Below are 21,453 nucleotides of genomic sequence, written 5' to 3' on the forward strand. Positions count from 1 at the left end.
GGTGCATTCAGAGGAACGCAGCGCGGACTGGTATACCCGGGAAGGGACCCCGGCAGCCGACTCGAAACTTGAAAATAGTTAAAGTGAATAACTTTAATGCGTCGCGCGCAGGGCGAATCGGTCACGTTCGTAGGGCGCAGAGCAACGGCGGGTATGGCGACCGCGATTTAACGTGCAAATCGCGTGGCACGGAGGGCGGCCCGAAATTAATTAATTCCCCCTGTGACAACGTTACGTTCGTTCTCGAAAATTGTCGCAGTTTTTTTCATCTATCCCCGATAAAAATGCTTTCACGAATTTGCGCTTTTAATGTCGCGACACACTTTCGCGGAAATAGCATTCGGAATAGGAACGACGACAAAAACACAAAGTCAAGAAAGATTATGTTTTTTTTTATCATGAATATCTTGCCTGCTTAAGGATCTGTCAAGATAATTTATTTGCCTCTCAATAAAATGTGCGACAATTGTATTTTGTTTTAATCTTCAAATTATCCATGAAACTTCGTTTTCTCTAATATAAAAAAAATAACATAATTTTTTCAAAATTATGCTTTGTTACTTATTGCAGTTATAATAACAGAATCGCTTCACATTTTCTTGACCAGGAGATATCGGAGATAAATTTTATCGACTTTCTGAAACTACTCGATAAGCAAATTAGAAGTAACACGGGAGAGTAGTCCACGACTTCATGTTTCAGCTTGCACCTGGCGGGATCGATCAGTTTCGAGATTGGACGAAATGCAGCGCACGAAGGACGTCCGATCCAAGATTTTTGTCACGGCGTGACGCCTCGTTCCATCCTTCGTCCACCGAGGCGTTAACTAAACCCGTTTCATATAATTATTGGCGATCGCGGCAGCTGTTCGCGGCGAGTACCAGCAGCTTCGACGATAACGATGATCGCGGTTACGACTACTGTTACTACGATGTGGCGTTCGGCCACCACACGACGTCTTATTATGCAAATTTAATGACGTAGCCGATGCGATGTTCGTACTCTCTCACGGACGCGCCGCGCCGTGCCGCGCCACATCGGTGGGCGGCGAGTTCGTGCCACGGTGCCTTAAGGTTTCCACCGGGGAACACCTGATAAACCGCGCGACATTTGGAAATGTCAGGGTGATAAATACGGCTCCTGCGTGGTGGTAATGCAACCCGCTCCCTCTCGCTAACCCCTCGTCACGTATGTCTCTCCGCCGCGCGCGCGTTGTCGTTCTTCCCGCAGCTTTTCCCTGAGCTTCCACCCTCTCTCGCGCTCCCCCCATGCTCTCTCACGGTGAAAGTGTTGCGCCCGCGGGCGATCGATTCGCGCCGGGGATGGAGTTTTTATCGCGGCTCGAACGCTATCGCGAAGTCGGGACGAGTTCGCGGCGGATCTTCGCGAAATGGCAGCTTTCCATCCAGCGAAAAATAGAGACACCACAATCAGAGCCTGGCCGATCCGCCACTTTCAGTCAATCAAACTTTCATTCGAGCAAATGTATGCACATTAAAATGAATAAAATTCAAGTTTTAATTGACCCCGTTACTGACACCGAAAAACATATGCATTTTTTAAGATTTCTATATTCCGCGAGAAATTTTTAAAAGAAAGAATATTTATCTTACATACATGCTCCTGCATAAGGCATAATTTTTGCGAAAAGCAATATAAAAGAGCATTAAGTTGTGCATTAATGAATAATTGTATTGGCTTTCATGTCAGTAACTTAAATTGTCACTTATTATAATTATTACGGTCGATGTCACACGATTCCAGCCACGGAAACATTATCATTTGTCATTTCGAACGATTTCTGATTCGAAAGTCTCGAAGAAAAATAATTTTTAAAGAAATTCGAAGTACCGAGTGACGGGACGGCATCAGGAAGCGACGCTATAACGCCCCGTTTTTCAGCAACGATAATTATATTCGTTTTTCCGTTCGCTTCGTCGGAAAATCTTAATGGAAATGTCGTGCTTGCGTAATAGTGTTTAAACGGAATTTCACTCGACGGCTTGCATCGTGCTTCGGCAAAATGAAACAAGTTCCTGTTCCCGACAGCGTATGGTACCTGGAATTTTCCCACGTCCTAAGACGCAACGTTCTATAATATCAAAAAAGTCTGATGAGTTAGGCGCCAAATATTTTAACGTGCATAAATGACGTCGAGTAAATTTTCTTTCCCGACGCGGTGCCATCATTTATTTAGGACGCGGAGTTACGCACAATCTCAAAACTAGTGCAATAATAGTCAAAATAAATAAATAAATAAATATCGGAATTACTATGAACATTCACCTGATTCACTTTCGATCGATCCTTTTTTTCGCATCCATCGCCCGACACAAGTACGTCACGATGACAAGTAAATCCGGTTACACGATACCGCGTAAGATACTGTCCACGTTTTCCTCTTTCCATTAAAACGCGGGACTCTCGTCGTCGAATAGTTAAGAGGCGCATAATGGAAAATTTCATTTGCATACGCCGTAAGCAGTTTTACACGCGAAAAAATTTCTCCGAGTCACGCCTTGGATACACGTCGACTTGACAAATAGGGCCCGCGTGATAATGCAGTCGCGTGACACCCCTCTGCTCCATCTCTGCGGGGATGTTTTCGTCTTGCTGCTTTTTTTCATCGCCGCGGGGAAGCGTTGCCTCGGGACAATCGATTCGCGCCGAAAATAGAAGCTTTATCACGACAGAGGCGGGAGTAGTTGGATCGCGTGGCTTGAGGATTCTTAATTATTATTTTGCCGGAAACCGGGTTACTATCTGGCATTAAAGTACGACCTTTTTTTTATGAAAAAAATTATCGCAAGTAACATACATTTCCATAAGATTCGAGCAGTTTGTTTATGCAGATGTCTGTAGATAACACGACCGCATATTATCTTTTTAACTTGCCGTCAGCGTTAAACAATGCCGCGTAATTTGGAATAACGCGGCATAAATAAAAATAAATAAACGTCAATTTTAATAAAAATATTAGTCACTGTGTTTTTCTATGGAGAAACCGAGTTATCGGGAACACCACTCTATCAACGCCACTCCGTTTCGCATTGTTAAATATTTAACTACTCCGATTCTCTTTGATTGATTGGCTATATTCTCCCGTATATTCATGGAAGAGCTGCCTTTCATTTTTAAATTTTGCACGGAACAGAAGCGATATCGTCGTTACACGCGTCAGGATCACCCGTATTTGATTCTACAGAGTCTAACGAGAAGCAAAACCAGTGACTAGACATTTGTACATCAGCACACACTTTTACAATATCGTAATAGCGTCAATATAGCGCACAATGTTTCATTATTAAATTATCAATAATTTTCATCGTAATCTCAAATAATTTGTGCAGTTACACGATCGCGATATGACAGGCGTAAGATGTAGAAAATTAATGCAATTAATTTCACGATAGATTAATTTACGACGAGAATTAGCACGCAGTTAAGTGAGGCCTTAAGTCCTGCCAACACTTCGACGGGAGATTCTCCTTCCAACGAGATTTCTCCATCAACGCTTCGCTCAAGCCGGTTTTGACGGCCGTGTAAAGAATAAAGAATGCATCGGATCGCGCGATCGGGACGCGAACGATATAGAAAATCACGTTCGTTCCGCGGCGGGCGCGAGCTGATTCCCGGTGGCCGCGCGGCGCACCGTGGCGGAACACCGTGGAAAGAAATGCCACCCACCTCGACCACCACCGTAGCAGTACGTGTACTCGTTGTAATCCATGGACGGCCTCTTGAGTAATCCCTCGCCCGGCACTAGATCCAGCAACGCGGTGGGGTCGCACATGAAGGAGAACGTACGCCTCTCTTTGTCATCGACGAGAGCGAAAATGGAGACGTGGGCGACGAGCCGCGACCTCGTCGCGATCTACGGCTACGCTTCGAGGGCGCCGAGTAAACAGCGTCGCGATCACATATGCACGCGTCGTCTGGGTCTCGAATCACCCCAGGAGGAAGAGAGAGAGAGGCGTGTATAAACGATCCTTCCGGTTTGAACTTCAAAGGGGAGAGAGACCCGCGACGTCGATGGATGGCGCGCGCCCGCGTACGACAAAGCGCGCGAAACCCCACGGTATCCCAAATTAAACCTCGCCGCGAGCGCACGTAGTCGTTGAAATACGACGAGGCGAGAGAGAAAGGCGAGTGGAAACCCCCGGTGCACCTGTTCCCCCGTTTTACGCGCGAGGGTGGGAAAGAAGTGCGCTCGTTCTCGAATTCGCGCAGTCGGACTGTCGTCTGTCGCGGACGGCGGTCACCTCGGGCATCGTTGGCGTTACCTCTTTTGCGGGGCACACGGTCGTTTCGATCGGCACCGCATTCATTCACTTGCACTTGGCGATGCACAGAATTTCACAGGCACTCCGCGCGATCCACTTTCGATCTCTCGGAACTCAACGTCGGTTCACAGTGCGCACATTTCGCATCAGAACGTGCCCTTCGCGAGAAGTTGAGAAGTCGGAGCGTAGAATTGCGAGTCTAATGCGCAATCCATTGAGTATTCACGTTTGTCACTTTGTTACGTGTCACGAGTAACTGCGGGCAGCCGTGCGGTTCTCTTTCTCGTCACGACGGAGATTAATAATAATCTGTTTGGTCCCGTGACTCGCGCGGGACAGGCCGTGACCAATTGAAAGCGGGGCACAGCGTGGGACTAGTCGGGTTGCTCCGAAAATTTTCGGAGTAGATGACGAGGATACGGGTTCAATTCGTTCCGCCGCGAATTTTTCGATCGACCGATAAACGACCACCGGCGATTCCGTCCTCCCATCGACGATGTCCAGCAACGTCGGGGAAGCGACCTCGCGCTCGCTCGTGGAAACCGGAAGTCCCCTCGGTCACGTCACTTCGCCGAAGGAGAGAGAGAGGCCCGGTCGATCGACGTCCTGTCGTGCAGACCGGGGTGTCAGCGGAGACGCGGATTGCGAAAATGTGTTCCGAGAAAATTTCAGGCGACCGCGCGATGCGGGCTGTCGGTGGTCCGTACACGCGACCGGTTCACGCGATCCTCGAACAATTTCCCTTTTATGGCCGCGCGATCTATCATCTGACCGCACGAGATCCGACGAGTGATTCAACGTCCGGGATCACTGTTTTGTTTTTTCACACTCGATCGGATAGCAGATCGGCACACGCATCGACCTTGCGAAGACCCACGCGACGCGATCTCCGTGGACCGTCGAGAACCGTTCTTCGTCACACTCCTTTGGTAGAACCGCACGCTTGCGCGGTCGGTGACAGACTGAGGATAGAGGGGCAACCGATGACTCCCGACACCGTGGAGGACGGTGGATGGTGAAGTAGTGGGGAAGGTAAGAGAGTGGGGTAGGGTGATCCTTCGGCGGCGCGGCGGGGAGGTTTGCGTAAGGGGCATTTTGGAGCAAGGGTGCGGAGGAGGCTTTGGGTGAGACTAGGCTGGTGGGGCGAAGGGGTCCGTCCGGGAAAGGGGGGCGCGGAGAGAGAGGAAGGGACAACAGCCGGTCCTCGACGATCACGGCACCCACTACTCCACTGATGCTGCAGCGGATCCCGTCGAAAGAAGACCCGTTCTCTTTCACGCGCCGCCGCCCGCCTGGTCCGGCTCTTCTTCAGGTTCTCGCACCTCATCTTCCTGCCATCTCCGGCGGCCAGGGGCGGATATGCTACGTGAAAACTAACGAAATTCAAGTCCCGCCCCACCGGAAAATCCCGCGAAAGAATATCCTTAGGAGTTCTTCCGATAAACATCGATGAGAGCAAGCTGACGCTTAACTGATTTCGCCTAGTTCTTTTCCAGCGTACTGTTCCTAGTAATTTATTTTTTTGTAATTTCTAGTTTAGGAGAAGCCGTGAAATCAATTAAACTTACAATTAGAATTAACTTCAACTTACAATTAGTAATGCAGCCACGTTTCTCAGAAAATTAAAATTGTCGACTTTGTTACATTAACGTATATCGCAAGAGCATATTTTTCTTCAATGTCTCTCTCGCTGTCCCACTGAATCCCAAAAATTATTAGCTTCGTACTTCGAGGCCACCATCCGTTCCTGGCCCCGTTCGTTTTATTGGGATGACCGGTTTCGGGCGGTTGATGAACGATTAAAGTGTATCGCGAATATTAAACGCAGAAAGGGAAAGGGAGGGCCCGCGAACAGGATAACGAGGTATGTTGCACCGTCCGTACTCTCGATCTTCGCCCACGATCTTCGATTATTATTGGTTCGGTGTGGGAGCGGACGCGCGGCAGACAGACACTGAGGGAATCGATTAGCGTGGGCACGGCTTTGCAGATTGGAAATCGAAGAATTTCTCCGATGTTATTCGTGTGTGCGAGCGATTGAAATGCAGCGGGGCAGAAAAGGTGATTACAAGGACGGTAATCACGGCTATTGAGATAATATGTCATCTCACAAGAATGCGCGCTGAATGGGCGTAGCTTTCGTATAATGACAGACGTAGCATAAAGTATGATTAGTATGAAGATCTACGAATGTGTGTGCAGAGCCACATTCCCGAAGCTGTTACATTCTTTTTTTAATATCGTAAAGCACCAATAATAGCAAATGTCGACAAACGTAGAATATTTGCATCTATAACCGCTCGATCCACAATTATGAGGATTACATTGTGCTGTCGCGTTATTCATTACGTAACGAAAATTGCTCGTGATACCGGCGCATTTATTATTAATGCAAAAATATCTGAAATCCGTGTTGCTAGAATAGCAAATAATTAATGTTGTTACTGGATAAACTTTGGAACAATGTTTCTCTTCTCCGGATAACTTCGCGGCGCGATTGTGTATATGCGGTACACAATACAGGAGAATTTTAATCATTCTTCCCAACTAAAATACACGCACACATACGCACGGTGCTGAAAAACGAGATAAAATACCATATGCTACAAATATCGTAATCGTATATAATATTGTTGTTCCTACAATGCAAAATGCAAAATACCATGCAATGTAATCATCGGTTTCGCGCAATTTTCTCATAATTTCGAAGAAAACGCGAAAAAAATCTTTAATATTATATTTGTTTTAATGAACATCGGCTGCAAAAATGCTTCAGTGTTAATAAACTTTATGTTTGTGCAATAGTGTTATCCGTTACGCAATTATTGCTTTTCGATCACTTTCAATTTATGCTTGTTCTCTATCCTAAACAATGTATGCAAATAACGGTTCTGTATGCAACGCGAGAGGAATGCATTATGCACTATGTCTCGCTCTGGATTTAGAGAAGAATAGAAAGTTAAATGAAGCGTTCTCTCCTAAATATCTTTGCCTTATAGCACGTGAGAAAGAGAAAGAAACTCTCTCTACGTTATCCCATATGAAATTCAAATTCTGTAATTTCAATGACAAATAAAAAGATTTTGTACTTGATTTTTCTACAAGTAAAAAAATTACAATTTATACACGCGCCTACGTGTGTATATATACATGTATGAGAATGTACATAAAATCTTGTGAGATTTTCTTGCACATTGACTGTCGAGCGACAGCATTTATCAAAATAACAGGTTCTCACGTAGATTACGGATTTAATTGCAATTGTGTTTCCGCAAAAAACATGAGCAAGAAAATCGTTTAGTGTCAATAGAGAAATCTTGGCAGCGTCTATGTGAGCGTTCCGGAAATGTTACCGATATCTTCTTCGTTAGTATCGCGTGCAATTTGCTCGCCGCGATTAACACCTCATTCGTTCACGCGATTTTTATCCCGCGGCGAGTTAACGCCCGAAAGTGCGAGTTAACGAGTCAATGGGTGACGTAATGAGACTTAAATGGACCAGAGAACACGAATGTTTGCGAACGGGAAAGTATTGGCGCAATGCGAATCGGGCAGCGGGTGATATTGCATTGTTCGCGGAAACAGGCGAGAGGTGGATAGGATAGAATAGCACCCCCGTAACGGTGGCGTCGTGCCATCTCGCGTTCAAATGTTTGCCAAGGGGTTGGGGGAGGGACGGGGGTTGAGAGATCGTCGACGACGTCGCGACGGCGGCTGGTCGAAGACCGGCTGCTGCCGGTCGTCCGACTGTCGACGACCGGATACCATTGGATTCGACGATCCGTTCTCTATTATGCGAAGTTTACCGCTTCGAATCTGCCATGCAGCGTGGTATTTTGATTTAAAAATCATCCCAATACTCTCTCTGTTTCCGAATAAGGCTTTATCAAAAATCCCCTGGATAAATTTCATGCTTCAATATCTTTTGGAAACGTTTGCTTTTAACTGACCAATTTTTGAGGAAAATAATAAAGTGAATAGGTAACAGTGATAAAGCAAAGGCTAAAATTTAAACGGAGGAATTTTACTCGCAATATACAATTCTTTATTCGTTGGTAGTTTGTTCATTGAACGAGCTCTTTCTTTCCGGGCAATATATCGTTTAATTCATAGAAAACTGCGTAACATAGCGAAGAGAAAGAGAGAGAGAGAGGGGGTGGAGAGAAGATATATATATATATATATATATAGTTTTATAGTTTTAGATATACAATGGAAATTTGTTTAATATTTATACAATTATACGCGCGCAAACCATGTTGAAAACTTAGACAATAGCCATAGATTTTAACAGCAGGTTTATACCGAGAAAGAAAGAGAAAGAGGATAAATTAAACTGCATTATCTAAATTCCCCCGGAGCATCCATTTAAATTCTCACGGCGCGGAATTGTTTTTCGCGGGAGATTTCATACAGCTGGGTTGTTATAAAAAATTCATTTAGCGGTCGGCACGTCTGGCGCAGGGAATCCGCTCGCTCCTTTCGCTCCTTCACGTGACTGCTCTGAATAATGCGCACGCTTTCGAGTTTCCGGGTTTCGGCTATCGTTTTACCGGGTTACCCGGATTCTCTCGGGTTGCGCTCTCGAAACACAGGGTGAGCGTGACCTAATAGGTAGACGTTTCCCGTGTTTTTCTGTCGGTCCAAAACCGAGGCTTTCTCATCGCCGGCTGTGTGCCGCACCGCCGCGCCGTCGTCTCCATCGCGCTTTATCCGGTTGGACAGTTTCGCGCTACGGTACGATTAAGTTGTACCTATCGTGAAACGAGAGAACGCGGGTAGATAAAAACCTTTCCCCTCTCGTCCGTCGCTTCGCGCTTTAACGGAGCCGAGATAATAAAGAACCCGAGTCGCGCGCGGTAAATTATGATGTTTCGAAGAAGGCTACCTGGCTGCACAACCGCTTTGCCCGTTGAATCATTAAAACGGAGCGCTCAACGTGCTCTTCTAATTTGCGTACCACTTGTGTGGTATTGAAGTTTGTATTTGTATTATAATTAGAACGCGAAGCTGTAGGAATGATAACGGTATGTTGACTTAAAAGATTTGCCTCCCTCTCTTTCTCTATCTCTTTCTTTCTGTCTATTTAACTCTCTCGTTTAAGTGTACCTTATTATAAAATACTTTCCTTGCATGTAGCGAATGTAACTATTTTATCATCAAAGAAAAAGATAATCGATAATTACAATTTATTGCAAGTATAAGCCACGCAAATACATAAGGATGGACTGTCCATTCGAAAATAAATGATAATCGAAAAAGATCAATTTTCTAATGCGGAGATCTATAGCCTCGATTTTATTCGGACGATTCAATTCTACCCTCTCTTCGTTACTTTACTCCACTGCGATATTGAAATCCCAGAAAAGCTTTCGGCCGTAAATGGTACTCGACATTCGCGGAAGATGGGGCTTTTCGTGATCCGAGTGCCGGGAGTGCTGGAGCGACCTTGTTTGCGGTTGAGAGAAACGAAAATGGTCCATGATACTTTCTGCTATGCGCAACAAAACGATCTGATTCCATATGCATCGAAACATTGTTGAAATATCTCTATTGTACTTTAAAGAAAGTTCAAATGTACTGAATATATAGAATAACACAAAGAATATCATGTTTTTAATAGCATCTTTTTAAGATAAAACTGCAATATTTTAAAAATGAATGAAATATATGATCAGAAATACTAGAATAATCCTGAGATGTGATCTTTCCTTCAGGTCGCTTGTTTATAAAATACTTGATATATTCTAATATTCGAGAATCTTTATCTTTACAGCATCAAGAAAATCATTCATGATGGGTAGAATTAGATTACACGATAAATATGCTATAGATGTCACATTAGAAGATTGAACTTTCTATATATAATTATCGTTCATTTTTAAATAAATAACTTTATGCTTGTAACACGTTTGTGATTCTTTGATGACTGCGCCCAATTACTGCTTCACGAGAAACATTGACACATTGAAATGTGGCGATATCGACACTGATGTTTTCAACAGCCTTATACTTTGACACAGCCTCTTTGTCTCGGAAGAACGTACAACGTACTCCCTCAAGATAGCGATGCTGCACGTTTGAGTAACCCGACACTCTTCGGAAATCCACGTAGCGCCAGTAAACTTTCAAGGTGGACGAGGATGAAGGCGAGAGATCGGCTCGCGGATGCGGGCGGTACGGCACGGCACGGCACGATCACGGCATCGCACGTCACAATGCGTTCGGCGTAAATCGACTTTTTATATCGGTGTTTCGCGCGAGAGACGCTCGAAGCCGCCGAAGCAGTCGCTCGTTAGAAAAAGGGTAATCCCCGTATCTTACGGACTTTATGTCTCTATATCGCGAAAGGCATCCCGCCCTACGGACGACTGCGCTTAATCCCCTTAATCCACTATCGGCTGTAAAATAGCCGGGGCAGGCCAATAAAAGTGTAAAAGTGCGAGCACGTCGGGACTGCGCGGGAGGTCCCGATGCGACGATGAGAGAAGTCCCTCGCTCGCGCGGAGGAGAAAGGGAGAGGGATCGTCAGAACGCAAAGAAAGGGAGAGATAGGGGGGCATCCCTCACGGTCGCGGCATCTGCATACAAGGATGATGGCTTCGTAAATTGCGGCGCTCATGGCGATGGGCTCTCTTGCTCCGTGCGCTGCACTCCGACGCACGTCGCTCTCGGTCACGACCGCGCGCGCGCGCAAAGGCTGGCTGCCACGAAAACTTCCTTCTCTTCCACCTTCACCTCCTCCTTGCGTGTGTACCTCATCGCCGGTGTACCGCGGATAAACATGCATACACGCCGGCCCGGAGTTCCGTGTAAGGACAGGTCGCTTTACGGCCGCGCGCGGCGGAGAGGATAACGAGTATGTAACGCCATAACTCCATACGGCAGTCTTTACACGTCAGGTGCGCGATGCGCATCGCATTTTTCGGCTCGATAATGCGGCCCTCGCAATCATTTGCATTCAAACGCGGACGCGATTTTCATTTCACGAGGCATCGGAGGTTGAAGAACGGACAGAGCGGAGAGGGATGAACTAATGTAGATAACATTAGACGCGTCTGGATCAGGAAGACGAGATCAATTCTAGCACCGCGGAAGAGATTAAAATATATCGCGCGAAGAATAATGGAACGTTTATCTTTCTCTAAGATTTGGATACAATCGCTTAAGAAGAATCGTGACCAAAACGGACCCTCCGGCAGCCAGAAGTTACTGCGATCGTCGAAGTTGGAAAGTTTCGTGATAACGGCATTTCCAATCATTCATCCGAATATGAAAATATAGGTAGTTTCCATAATCTTTCGAACTTCCGCGCTCTTTATTTCCTTAAACTTTGCATATCGCGCGGCACCTTGATGCACTCGCGGCCGACTAAGTCATGGGCGGCGAAGAACTTCTCCAAACGACCACCGGAACTTCGCTCGCACGTCGCCGCCGTGCTTCATCGTTGTTAGTTTGGTTAAACATGCGTTTGTCGCGTTCCCCGTACGAAGAACGGAATAAGTTGCAGTCTCCGCAGCGCGGAACTTATACGGAGCGTACACGGGGGGCAGATTTTATGGATGGTAGCGCGAAGTCCCGTGTTTGGCATAAAATTAACGTTAGTTAGAAACTTCAAACGATCGCCGTAATGTTTGCAATACAGCGACAGCACGCGATCGAGCGACAATCTATACCGAGAACGTAAAACCTTCTAATTTAGTAATTAATTTTCATATAACTTATCATAAGAAGTATCGTCCTTTATTGCTATTAAAATTATCGGATCAAATTTATATCTATAAATATTTTAATATCCATTTTTTGTTCAAATTATTGTAAATAATATTGTAAATAAAATATCATATAAAAAAGAAGGAATTATTTAAATTGATGTTCTCTGTTTTTGAACTGATAAGGTGGATTGGTGATATGTGTAGTGGAAATGTGGCACTACATGAAATGGTTCAGTTTGGACATCTGGCTCGGCAAGATGAATCTAAAGATTACCTTGTCCATCAGACTGCTGGACCCTCCGCTACTTGCTACTTGCAGAGTCACGTTGGACCTGTTCACTGAAATCTGTTCCCCCACGGGATATATGGTAGCGAGAACGCGTTTGTTCGATGACACGTGTAAAAATTATAAATTGATGCGTGGGAGCTTTCACCGGTTCGAAAGGCGAGAAGAGAAAATAAGCGAAGCATAAGGCAGAGTTAAATAAATGATCCTTTCGAGCGTCGTTAAAATTTCTGCATGATTGAATATTATGAATTAAGCGGGGTTTAAATGGCAAATCTAAAAGGCACGGAGGGTACAGCATTTATCAAGCAAATGGGGTTACATTTAGTCGGCGTTTTTGCATCCAACTCGCGAGTGTTGGCAGAATTATTAAATCCTATTCTTGGGGTAAATCTTTTAAAAATGCATTAGCTTATTTCCATTACCATTCACTTTCGGAACTGTATTATCAATCGCGGGAGAGAAACACGTTCCGAACTCTTTACCATAAAGGGGACCCCGTCCTCTCGTACCTATAACGCGAAAAAAATGTTGCACGCGAGGGCAGATCTGATCTTTCCTTTTGGAGAAGCTCCCCCGTTCCACGAAACTTTTGGGACCGGCCTTTGGCATCGTGCCATTCCGCATGAAATAGAAGGCACCGAAGTGAGAAGAAGACGAAGAAAACGAAGAGAAGAAAAGAAAGAGATACCGAAAAGAACTATTGACCGGATCGGGATGAAAGGGTATCCCACCCTTTTTCGAAATCCGAGTGGCGCGCCGTCCAACGTGTGTTCGTGCTCCTATCGTATCCCATATCTCCTCGTCGACGAGAGCAACAGTTACTACCACCATTGCCATTACCGCGGGCCCGATCACCACGCACGTGCACCACGCACACGTACGGTTCACACGGAGAAGGAGGTGCAGCGCGCAAGGTACTTTCGTGCACAAACGTAGTTGGCTTTACGAGAGAGCTCGCCTGCCATCTGCCCGATACGCAATCCGCCTTAGCTTCTCCTCTTTCTCTCTCTTTTTTTTTTACGTAATCCCAGTCGTTTTCCAATCTTGGACTCACGGGCCTCCATCTCGCCTTTCTGCCGGGGTCACAGCCGTGAATCCATTCAGCAGCGGTCGTATTGGTCGTGTCGAAAAATCGAATTCGAGATTCCGGGCTTTTCGATCTTCACCCCCTTCGTGCGAATTTGCCGTGGGATATGTCAACTCATAACTGAGTGTTTCGATTCGACGCGCAGTTTTGTACCTCTGTATTGGTCCTGGAGGCTTTCAATTGTTGGAAAATCCTTTTTTCCATGTGAATTCGTAATGCTATATGGACTCGATTCGACACGCGGGTGAATATTTGCAAACCTCTTCGTTTGGTATTGAAGAGCTAAAAATATAGGTAAACAGAGTACTGTCTACACTAATCATTAATCGTATAACTAGTCAAAATTGGAACATATATAGGTATTCGATAGCGTAAATCGAATTATGGAATTTTATTTCTTCGATATTCCTGAAACTTCGTTAAGTTAGTTATAATCGGATAATAATAACACTACCTAGATTGCTCCAATTATTAAATGCATTTTAAACAATTATTAAATGTATTTTTACTTCGTAAAATAGGACAGATATTTTGCCGACAAATCATCATCTAAACTCGCTCTTTATAAAAGTATTGTGCGCTAAAAACTCTCAAACTCCCTCGGACTTTTCTCTCATCTTGGCACACAATGCGCTCTCAATTTTAAGATCTCGAAAAACTAACTTTCTGCGGGAAATTTTCCGTAGATCGTAATCTATTTGCGATATCTGCAACTACTATTTTAACCCGAGAGTAATACGGTGTCGAGTTAGCAGTCACAGTGGGAATACCCGTTTCCTTAATGCACTTCCTGTCCTTACGACAGACTAAAGATCTTATCGAATAGGTTCGGAGCCGTATCTCACGCTTGCTTCCCCTCGTGTTTCGTAGCCCTTACTCGCGAGACCTTCGGGCTAGCTAGTTCCGGCCATCCCTCCGTGTCCGCGAGACTCGTGGGGGGTATCCTTGGGAGGTAGGGAAATGGGGGAGAAGTTCTTGCTAAGGTTTCCTGCGGGCACCTTCGACCGCTCACAAGCGGGGTGCATATCCGATTGTTGAAATGGCGCGATCGATGATAAGACGTCCGCGCTAACTTTAGCCCTCGCCCGAATAAAACAGAAATAGGTTGATATAGTCGTCCTAATAACGTCATTTTACATGACTTACTAAATAATCTAAATAATAACAATTTCATATTATTTGACCTTTTTTACTGTCATTGTTTTATTGCTGTTTTTTGAAAGTATAATGTTAATATAATGTTAGAATTAGAACAATAATAGATTCCTCCAATTTATTAATAAACGGAAACACATTATATGGATGTAACATGACGTTTTCAATCGATAGTAATCAATAATACTTTTCCTAGTTCTATAAATAAGAGTGCAACGAGCACTGAATTGGAAGTTTCATTGCCGAGTCATACGTCATGACCTGGATTTAAAACATAATAACTAACGACATTTCCTTCTTGACCGATTGTGCGTCAACTTGCAACTGACGTACAAGAAACGTCAGAGATCCTATGACGACAGGAGTAAGGATAGTTACAAGAATATCTAGGACTATATTTCGCTAACTTGGACTAATCTGCGACGTCTGGAAATATTTCGTACAGCTACGTCATATAGCCAAATGTCATTGTCAAGCTTGAACTTTTCGCCGAGAATGGAAATTAATTGCGCCCACCTCTAAATTAAAACGGGAAGAAAATGTCTCTCTTTTTCTCTTGTTTTTGGCAAATGACGCAAGCGCAACATTAAAATAACGACAATTGAAATAAATTTAATGTCAAATGTGGCGCGTGAAAAACATCTATCTGCGTAAGCGATGTGTATATATGTAAGTAAGTCCGTGGTGTGTGTAGGTAGAAGCTTCTTTAAGTTTGCGAGCGATTTAATGCTTTGTACGTACGAGAACAAAAGATAATTATTTTACACGTATTATGGAATTGAAATTATTGCATTCGAATGACGGGAGTACTCCGACATCGAGAATCGTTATTTTACAACAGACAGCAAGCGGAGGGAACCTCCCAAGGCGTGGCCGACTCTTGATATCCTCGATTTGACAAGTGCTTCGAGCGTACGCCGTACTAATGATAAGTAACGAGCGCCTCAGAACAAAGGATTGGAATAAATTTTCGGCAGTCGACATTGCGCGGGAAGAGCCGCTTATTTTCTGGCGTTTACGGTCGCTGATGCTAATCTCGGAGGCCCTACGGGAGACCTTCGAGTGCCGGCTTCTTCATAGGCTTGCCATCTGACACCGGGGCCTCTTCAGGAAGGAATCTGGTCTGCGTTTCGGACTGAATTATGCTAATACCTTCCCTTCCTCCCCACCCTCCCCCGACATCCGTGATTCACGTCGCCCTCTTTGCTGCCACGCGAATTGAAAGGGAGAGAAAGTGGTGTTTCCCGTGGCGTTTCGCCGAAAATCTACTTATGCCTCTGCAACTGTTATTTTAAAAGTAAATTGCACAATATAGTGCAAATTAAATATTGATCATTGTACGCGTATTTACCTTGAATGACATGTAAAGATTATCGCAAATTTTTATACGTTTCACATCTTTTACATATTTGCTTCGTAATAATATGTCAACAATTGCTTTAATTATAAATAACTGAAAATAAAGCATTATCTGTTTATTAATTTAAAGCAGTTGCAAATAGATCATTTCTTCCAGATAATTAATGTCAAAATGCAACTTTGGTGTAATTTTTAAAAGCAGTACGTAAATTTTAAATTTTACTTGACGCATAATTATCAATAAATTTATTGGTTTTTTTAAATAGTAATAATTGTAACAGCTGTAACTCTGACATAACATGAGACTATCGGTTTGATCGTACGTTTTATAATACGTAGAATACTTTTTCATATCGAGCATAAGGAAGATGCACCTCACGTGCCATACACTTCAACTTTACAATTTACTTTTATAAAACATATAATATTTCTTTTAGGGTGCTTGCGTGGCCATGAAGAAAAGAATGCGGCGAACAGCAGTGGTCGGCGGGCGTAACTGCAAACAATGTTCCGCCGGTTCCGCGTTTTGTGTAATGTATCAGATGCATAGGCACGCACGAAAAAACGAAACGTGTGTGGCTCTCCCGGCCGAGACGAATAGTATTGATATTTAGGGCCCACCTCCCTCCTTCTTTTCTCCCAATTCCGCACGTGAGCCATGTGTCTTTTTTTCATGTTACGTCATCTGCAGGCGAGAAAAGTGAATGCACCATGCGCGCGTTCTCGCAATATACCCCAGTGGTTCTCACAAACCACAGAAAAAAGAAAAAAATTGCGCGAAGCAAAAAATTTATGTAATATAATAGTAATATATACAAATAATTTCTATGTATATACAATCTCTTATTTAATTGCGATAAATACTTTCAGTTTTAATCTTTAAATGCGGCTTTAAATGCACGGACGATTCGCGATAACATGTTAAAAATATATGCGGGCTGACCTCGTTGAAGGGCTCGCGTTCTATCATTAGACTGTTTAAAGTTTTGATTGTTTTGAAGAACGATATATTTATATCGGTCTATGAGAGATATGTGATCAAAATTAAGTCGTAACTCGGGAAGCTATATTCCCGTCAACGCTGCTCTACTATCGAGAGAGAGAGAAAATTCAATGTATCACTGTTTCAATAGAAACGCTTTCCATTATTAAAAGTTCATCCTTAGAGCGTTCTAATATATGACTAAATTACTTATTATTCAAAGACGCAATTAAATTGCAGATTTACATATCTATTACGGCGCGGGTCGTCGAGATTGCCCTACTTGCGTCTATACATAAATGCAGGAACATGATGGATGACACGAAATAAAGCGCGGACTCGCCCTCAAGACAGAAGTAATTCAATTTCGCTCGGTGTAGGACAGTTTAATTTCCATATTAACGCGATTAAATGGGGTTTGACTCGAGGGTTTGACGTTACAAAGATCATTAGATCGGAAAAATTGGTACAACTTATCACTCGTCGATCTTTGCCTTCCTGCGAGCAGGTAGAAAGAGCGGAAGTCGCATTGTAACGCGCGTATAAAGCAGTAAGCAGCTTCTTCTATCGATTTCCGCTTTCAATCTGCGGACAATGCATCAATAAGGGCGAAGTGTGCCGCGAGCAAAGATAACTTTGTGGAACTTCGCATGCTGGCGCGTTCAATCTTCTCTCCGAGCTGTGCGATATCGGCACCAATATTGCGCGCACAAATGCAACCATCTGCACCACACATACACACATACACCCGCACATACACATACACGCGCGTGCGCAAGTACGCCTGTCTCGTAATCGAGCTTTTTAAATATACAGACGCAGAATGTGCACCCAATTTAGCGAATGGAGTTCTTGCGTAATAATAAGTTAGCGGTCACAAAAGCCAAAGTACTCTTTCTCCGCGAGACGATATCGCTCCCATTTCGATGGCGGCCACTTATTGAAAGCGAAATTGTCAACTACCGAAGATTTTCGTCAATCACAAAAGGTCGGCGGTACGTGAGTTCCGGCCGGAGAAAAGGGCCGCCTTATCCGCGATCCAATCTCCATTAGGCCGACTGTTACCGCGATTTTCGCGAACCGTTCGACATTTGGCTGCGACGGTCGATCGAGCGGCATGAAAGAACTGCACGGATGCGAGCGGGGGGTACAACATTAATGTGTTCGTTGACATTGTGTTTATCTCGGCGTGTACACTGGCGAGCTAGGGGGTAGGCGAGAGGAAGGGCGAGAGAGATGAAGCAGCACCGGCTTTACAGGGATAATTGAAACGGGCAGCCGCTCAGAACGCCAAAAATAAACAAAGCAAAATGTATTTCAACCGTACTAATTTAAATAACTTTCAGGTCATTGTCCTTCCGATTTGATTGCCAACTTACGGTAGTCATTTATAATTAATCATGTTACTGGTATTAACTTGTATTAATAATTGTGGAGTTCTAAAGCATTAGTTTAGAATTAATAATTATATCACATCGTGAATCGAGAAGAAAAAGATTGTCTCTCTTTGGATAATGATGGCATATCAAATATTTGTAAATTTATCAATTTTCCTTCGCTTTAAAAAAGAGTCGACGTACTGAATCCTTAAAGTGATTAGTGAGCCAAGATTCGCAACCAAAATGATATCGCAAAATAGAGCTCTGAGCGCAACTGAACCGAGAGCCAATGTTGACGCGGGATAGTCGAAGAAGGGGAAACAGAACGCAGGTCCTGGTCTGGTCCGATGGACACAAGAAGGGGGGCAACGTCCCTCTCCCATGGATGATGGATGTCGGGGCCTTTCAAGTTCGTGGCGTACGGTCCCCTTCCGTCCCGGCCTGTGATTATCTAATACGACGACGCCGAAAGGGGGATCCGGCGGACTCGAAACGATCGTTCTCGTCGTGCGCAGGCGAGAGGGCAGAGGGGTACATTCGATGTTACCAAACCATAAACGCAACTGTATCGAGCCGGCTACCGGGGTTTTCTTGGGCTTCCCCGAGCCGCTACATCCTGAAAACTCGTTCGCACCCCGTTCCTTTCTCTTTGCCCCCTTCCCTTCCTTGCGTTGATCCCTGCCGAACGACATACGGCTACCCGGAGACCGAGCCGCTCGCGATGAATGGCGAATCCGCGACTAAAAAAAAAAGAAATATGCACGCACGTACACACCGATAGGGTAACCCCTTTAATCTGTCACTGTGCGCTGCGACTCGCGCCGACTCGTGCAAGGAGAGAAAGGATACGCCTGGGATCGCCTTTTCCGGTGGGGCTTCTCCGGGCAATGAAATTACCGGGCTGCCACTCAAATTGGCCCGACCGGCGAACAATCGGGCCTATTACGTGGCATTTGTCAGCACGGCGCTGCTGTCACCGTGCGCAGCGAAGGCCCGTCTCGCATTACACGTTTTCCTTTCGGTCTTCGCGAAAGGGGTTGGCGAGACGAGGGGTCCCGCGGGGACCCGCCGTGTTTAGGCAGGCAACAATGTGGCGTTCTTGCACAACGAAAAACAGGCACGATCGCCACCTGTCGCGACGCATGACACCGGCAGTGGAAGCAGCCTTGCAACAGCGTGGAGGAGGTAGATCGAGAATGTTGCGTAAATTAAAGCAGACACACGTGTTGCAAATTGATTAATGATTGATGTGGGAATGAGGGGGTTGCGAAGACAGAGAGGTGGTTGAAAAAAAAAAACGAGTGATGAGTTGGCAGACGAAGTACGCAAATGTGTTTCGGCCACATTGCAGAGTCTATACGTTACGCTGTTGTGAGAATTTACAAGAAGCGTGTAATTTCAGAACATATTCGAGCGTCGAGTGTTGAAAACGCCAATTTAAAGATTCAACGAAATCTGTCTGTGCTTTTAAATATTGATGATAAATATTATATCACACTCGTCTGAGGACGAGAGTCGTCTCGTTAAGATTCGTCCACCTTACGATTCGTGGAATAGATTTGGGTTCGCATCGCGGGTTTGTGTCATTTGTCTTTGTCATCGGCGACAAAGTCACGAAGAAAATGGCGGAGGACAAACTTCCCCCTGTCTTGACCGATCCCGCGCGATCGGATCGTTTTAAACGAGCAGGAGACGCAGGTTGGTATCGACCGTTTCGGTTTCGCAGATGGCCAGCTGCGAGGGCTTCGTCGCTTCGATATTGACGATAAATATGGGCGGTTTCGCTTGGCAGCGACAGGTTTAAGAGGCTTTTAAGAACGCTTCGCCGATCGTTCCACGATCTTTCTCCACCTACTCCTCGCCGTTCACTCTTTTCGTCTCCCGCTATGCCTCTCCTCCTCCTCCTCCCGAGATCGCAACGAAGATTCGATGAATGAAGAGCAACCTGCTCCTCCCGCTCGTATATATCCCGAGGAATAATACGTGAAGATCCTCGAAGCACACATAAAAAGTCGAAAAGCGAAATCGAACGTTCACTTCGAAGGGAGGGTCACCCGTTTTATGCGAAAATCATTTAGCTATAGATCAGATATATGTTTCGATTTAATTGTTTGAGTGAAAGCAGATCCGTTTTTAGATGACGTGTTATTCTTGAGAAAGAAACTAGCTAGATGAAAGAGAATTCAAGACGAGCGAGGAATCCAATTGGCGAACTAAAATAATAGAAGTTACGAGAGTCCGTTAACGATAGTCCGAATCCCGTTGAATTTCATTAATTTATACTGGATCACTGTTTCCATACAAAGTCGAAGAGATCCTTTGCAAATGTATTTGATTTATAACTCTGTAAAACGTGATTGTGCGATCCGAAAGTTTTGCCCTTAATAAATGGAACTTGGACGTTCGCGAAGTACGGAGTGGTCCAATTATATTCCGCCCCTCTTATGTACGCTTTGTTATAAACTCGGTCCATATTTTTTATCAGTTCTGATAAGCACTTATCGTTAAACGACTCGGAACTTTGGAGGCGTGCCCGATAACTCCGAGGTATTACTCCGAAGTTTAAGCTCGGGAGAAGCGCGGAAGTCAGAATCACTTCGCACTGCCGATGCCGTCGCGCCGCGCCGTTTCGAGCCGTTTCGGCAACGGCGAATCGTTCCTCCGGACGCGGAATATTTCATCGAGCGTAAAGAAAAGCCGTTGAAATAACGTTCGCCGAGCTAATCGAAGCGGACAGCCGTCGTGAAAACTTCGCGGGTCAAACTTAGATATTAAAAGCTATGTAGATCCGAATTAATTGACAATTGGAATAAATCGAAGAGAAACGCGAGACTTACAGCTCAATATATATATATATTTTTTTTTTTTCACAAAAAATTACATATATATGTATTATTATTAAATATATTATATTCTTTAGAAAAAATTCAATTTAAAAAAGTTTAATTATTCATTTTTCATCCGTTCTCTCTCATCATAAATCGATGTTTTTCTTTTCTCATATAAAATATGTTATGTTAGCATAACCTACTTCTCGTTCGTTTAATACATTTTGTTACGGGCGACTTCCTTTAATAATGACATTATACATGTATATAGGTAGACAGAATGTATACACAGTCGATATTAAAAGTTCATACATGGTATTAAGGATGTCGTATCAGCTTGCGTCACATCGTTGAACATCAATAAATCTGATGTTTA

The 21,453-nt window shown here is 44.5% G+C and overlaps 1 protein-coding gene and 1 long non-coding RNA gene across 12 annotated transcripts in view; one reads left to right on the top strand and one right to left on the bottom strand.

The window, feature by feature from the left end:
• Ten-m (teneurin transmembrane protein Ten-m) overlaps nt 1-21,453 on the bottom strand; it is a 520,735-nt gene that overhangs the window by 45,489 nt on the left and 453,793 nt on the right. The window contains exon 1 of one of the 10 annotated variants that reach the window (XM_071781857.1): nt 3,688-5,243. The exons of 8 other annotated variants lie outside the window; for them this stretch is intronic. In XM_071781857.1, coding sequence (XP_071637958.1) covers nt 3,688-3,793 — 106 coding nt within the window. In that variant the 5' untranslated portion in view covers nt 3,794-5,243. Of the gene's footprint in view, nt 1-3,687; nt 5,244-21,453 lie in introns of those variants that run through there. One more of the 10 variants, XM_071781861.1, reaches the window with a different exon arrangement.
• Nucleotides 1-21,453, top strand: part of LOC139815182 (uncharacterized) — a 66,548-nt gene that overhangs the window by 25,682 nt on the left and 19,413 nt on the right. The window contains exon 3 of one of the 2 annotated variants that reach the window (XR_011732684.1): nt 703-2,004. The exons of the other annotated variant lie outside the window; for it this stretch is intronic. This is a non-coding gene — a long non-coding RNA (uncharacterized lncRNA). Of the gene's footprint in view, nt 1-702; nt 2,005-21,453 lie in introns of those variants that run through there. 2 annotated transcript variants of the gene reach the window in all.

The sequence above is a fragment of the Temnothorax longispinosus genome, chromosome 6 (genome assembly GCF_030848805.1).
Source record: "Temnothorax longispinosus isolate EJ_2023e chromosome 6, Tlon_JGU_v1, whole genome shotgun sequence".
In the NCBI taxonomy this organism is placed as follows: domain Eukaryota; kingdom Metazoa; phylum Arthropoda; class Insecta; order Hymenoptera; family Formicidae; genus Temnothorax; species Temnothorax longispinosus.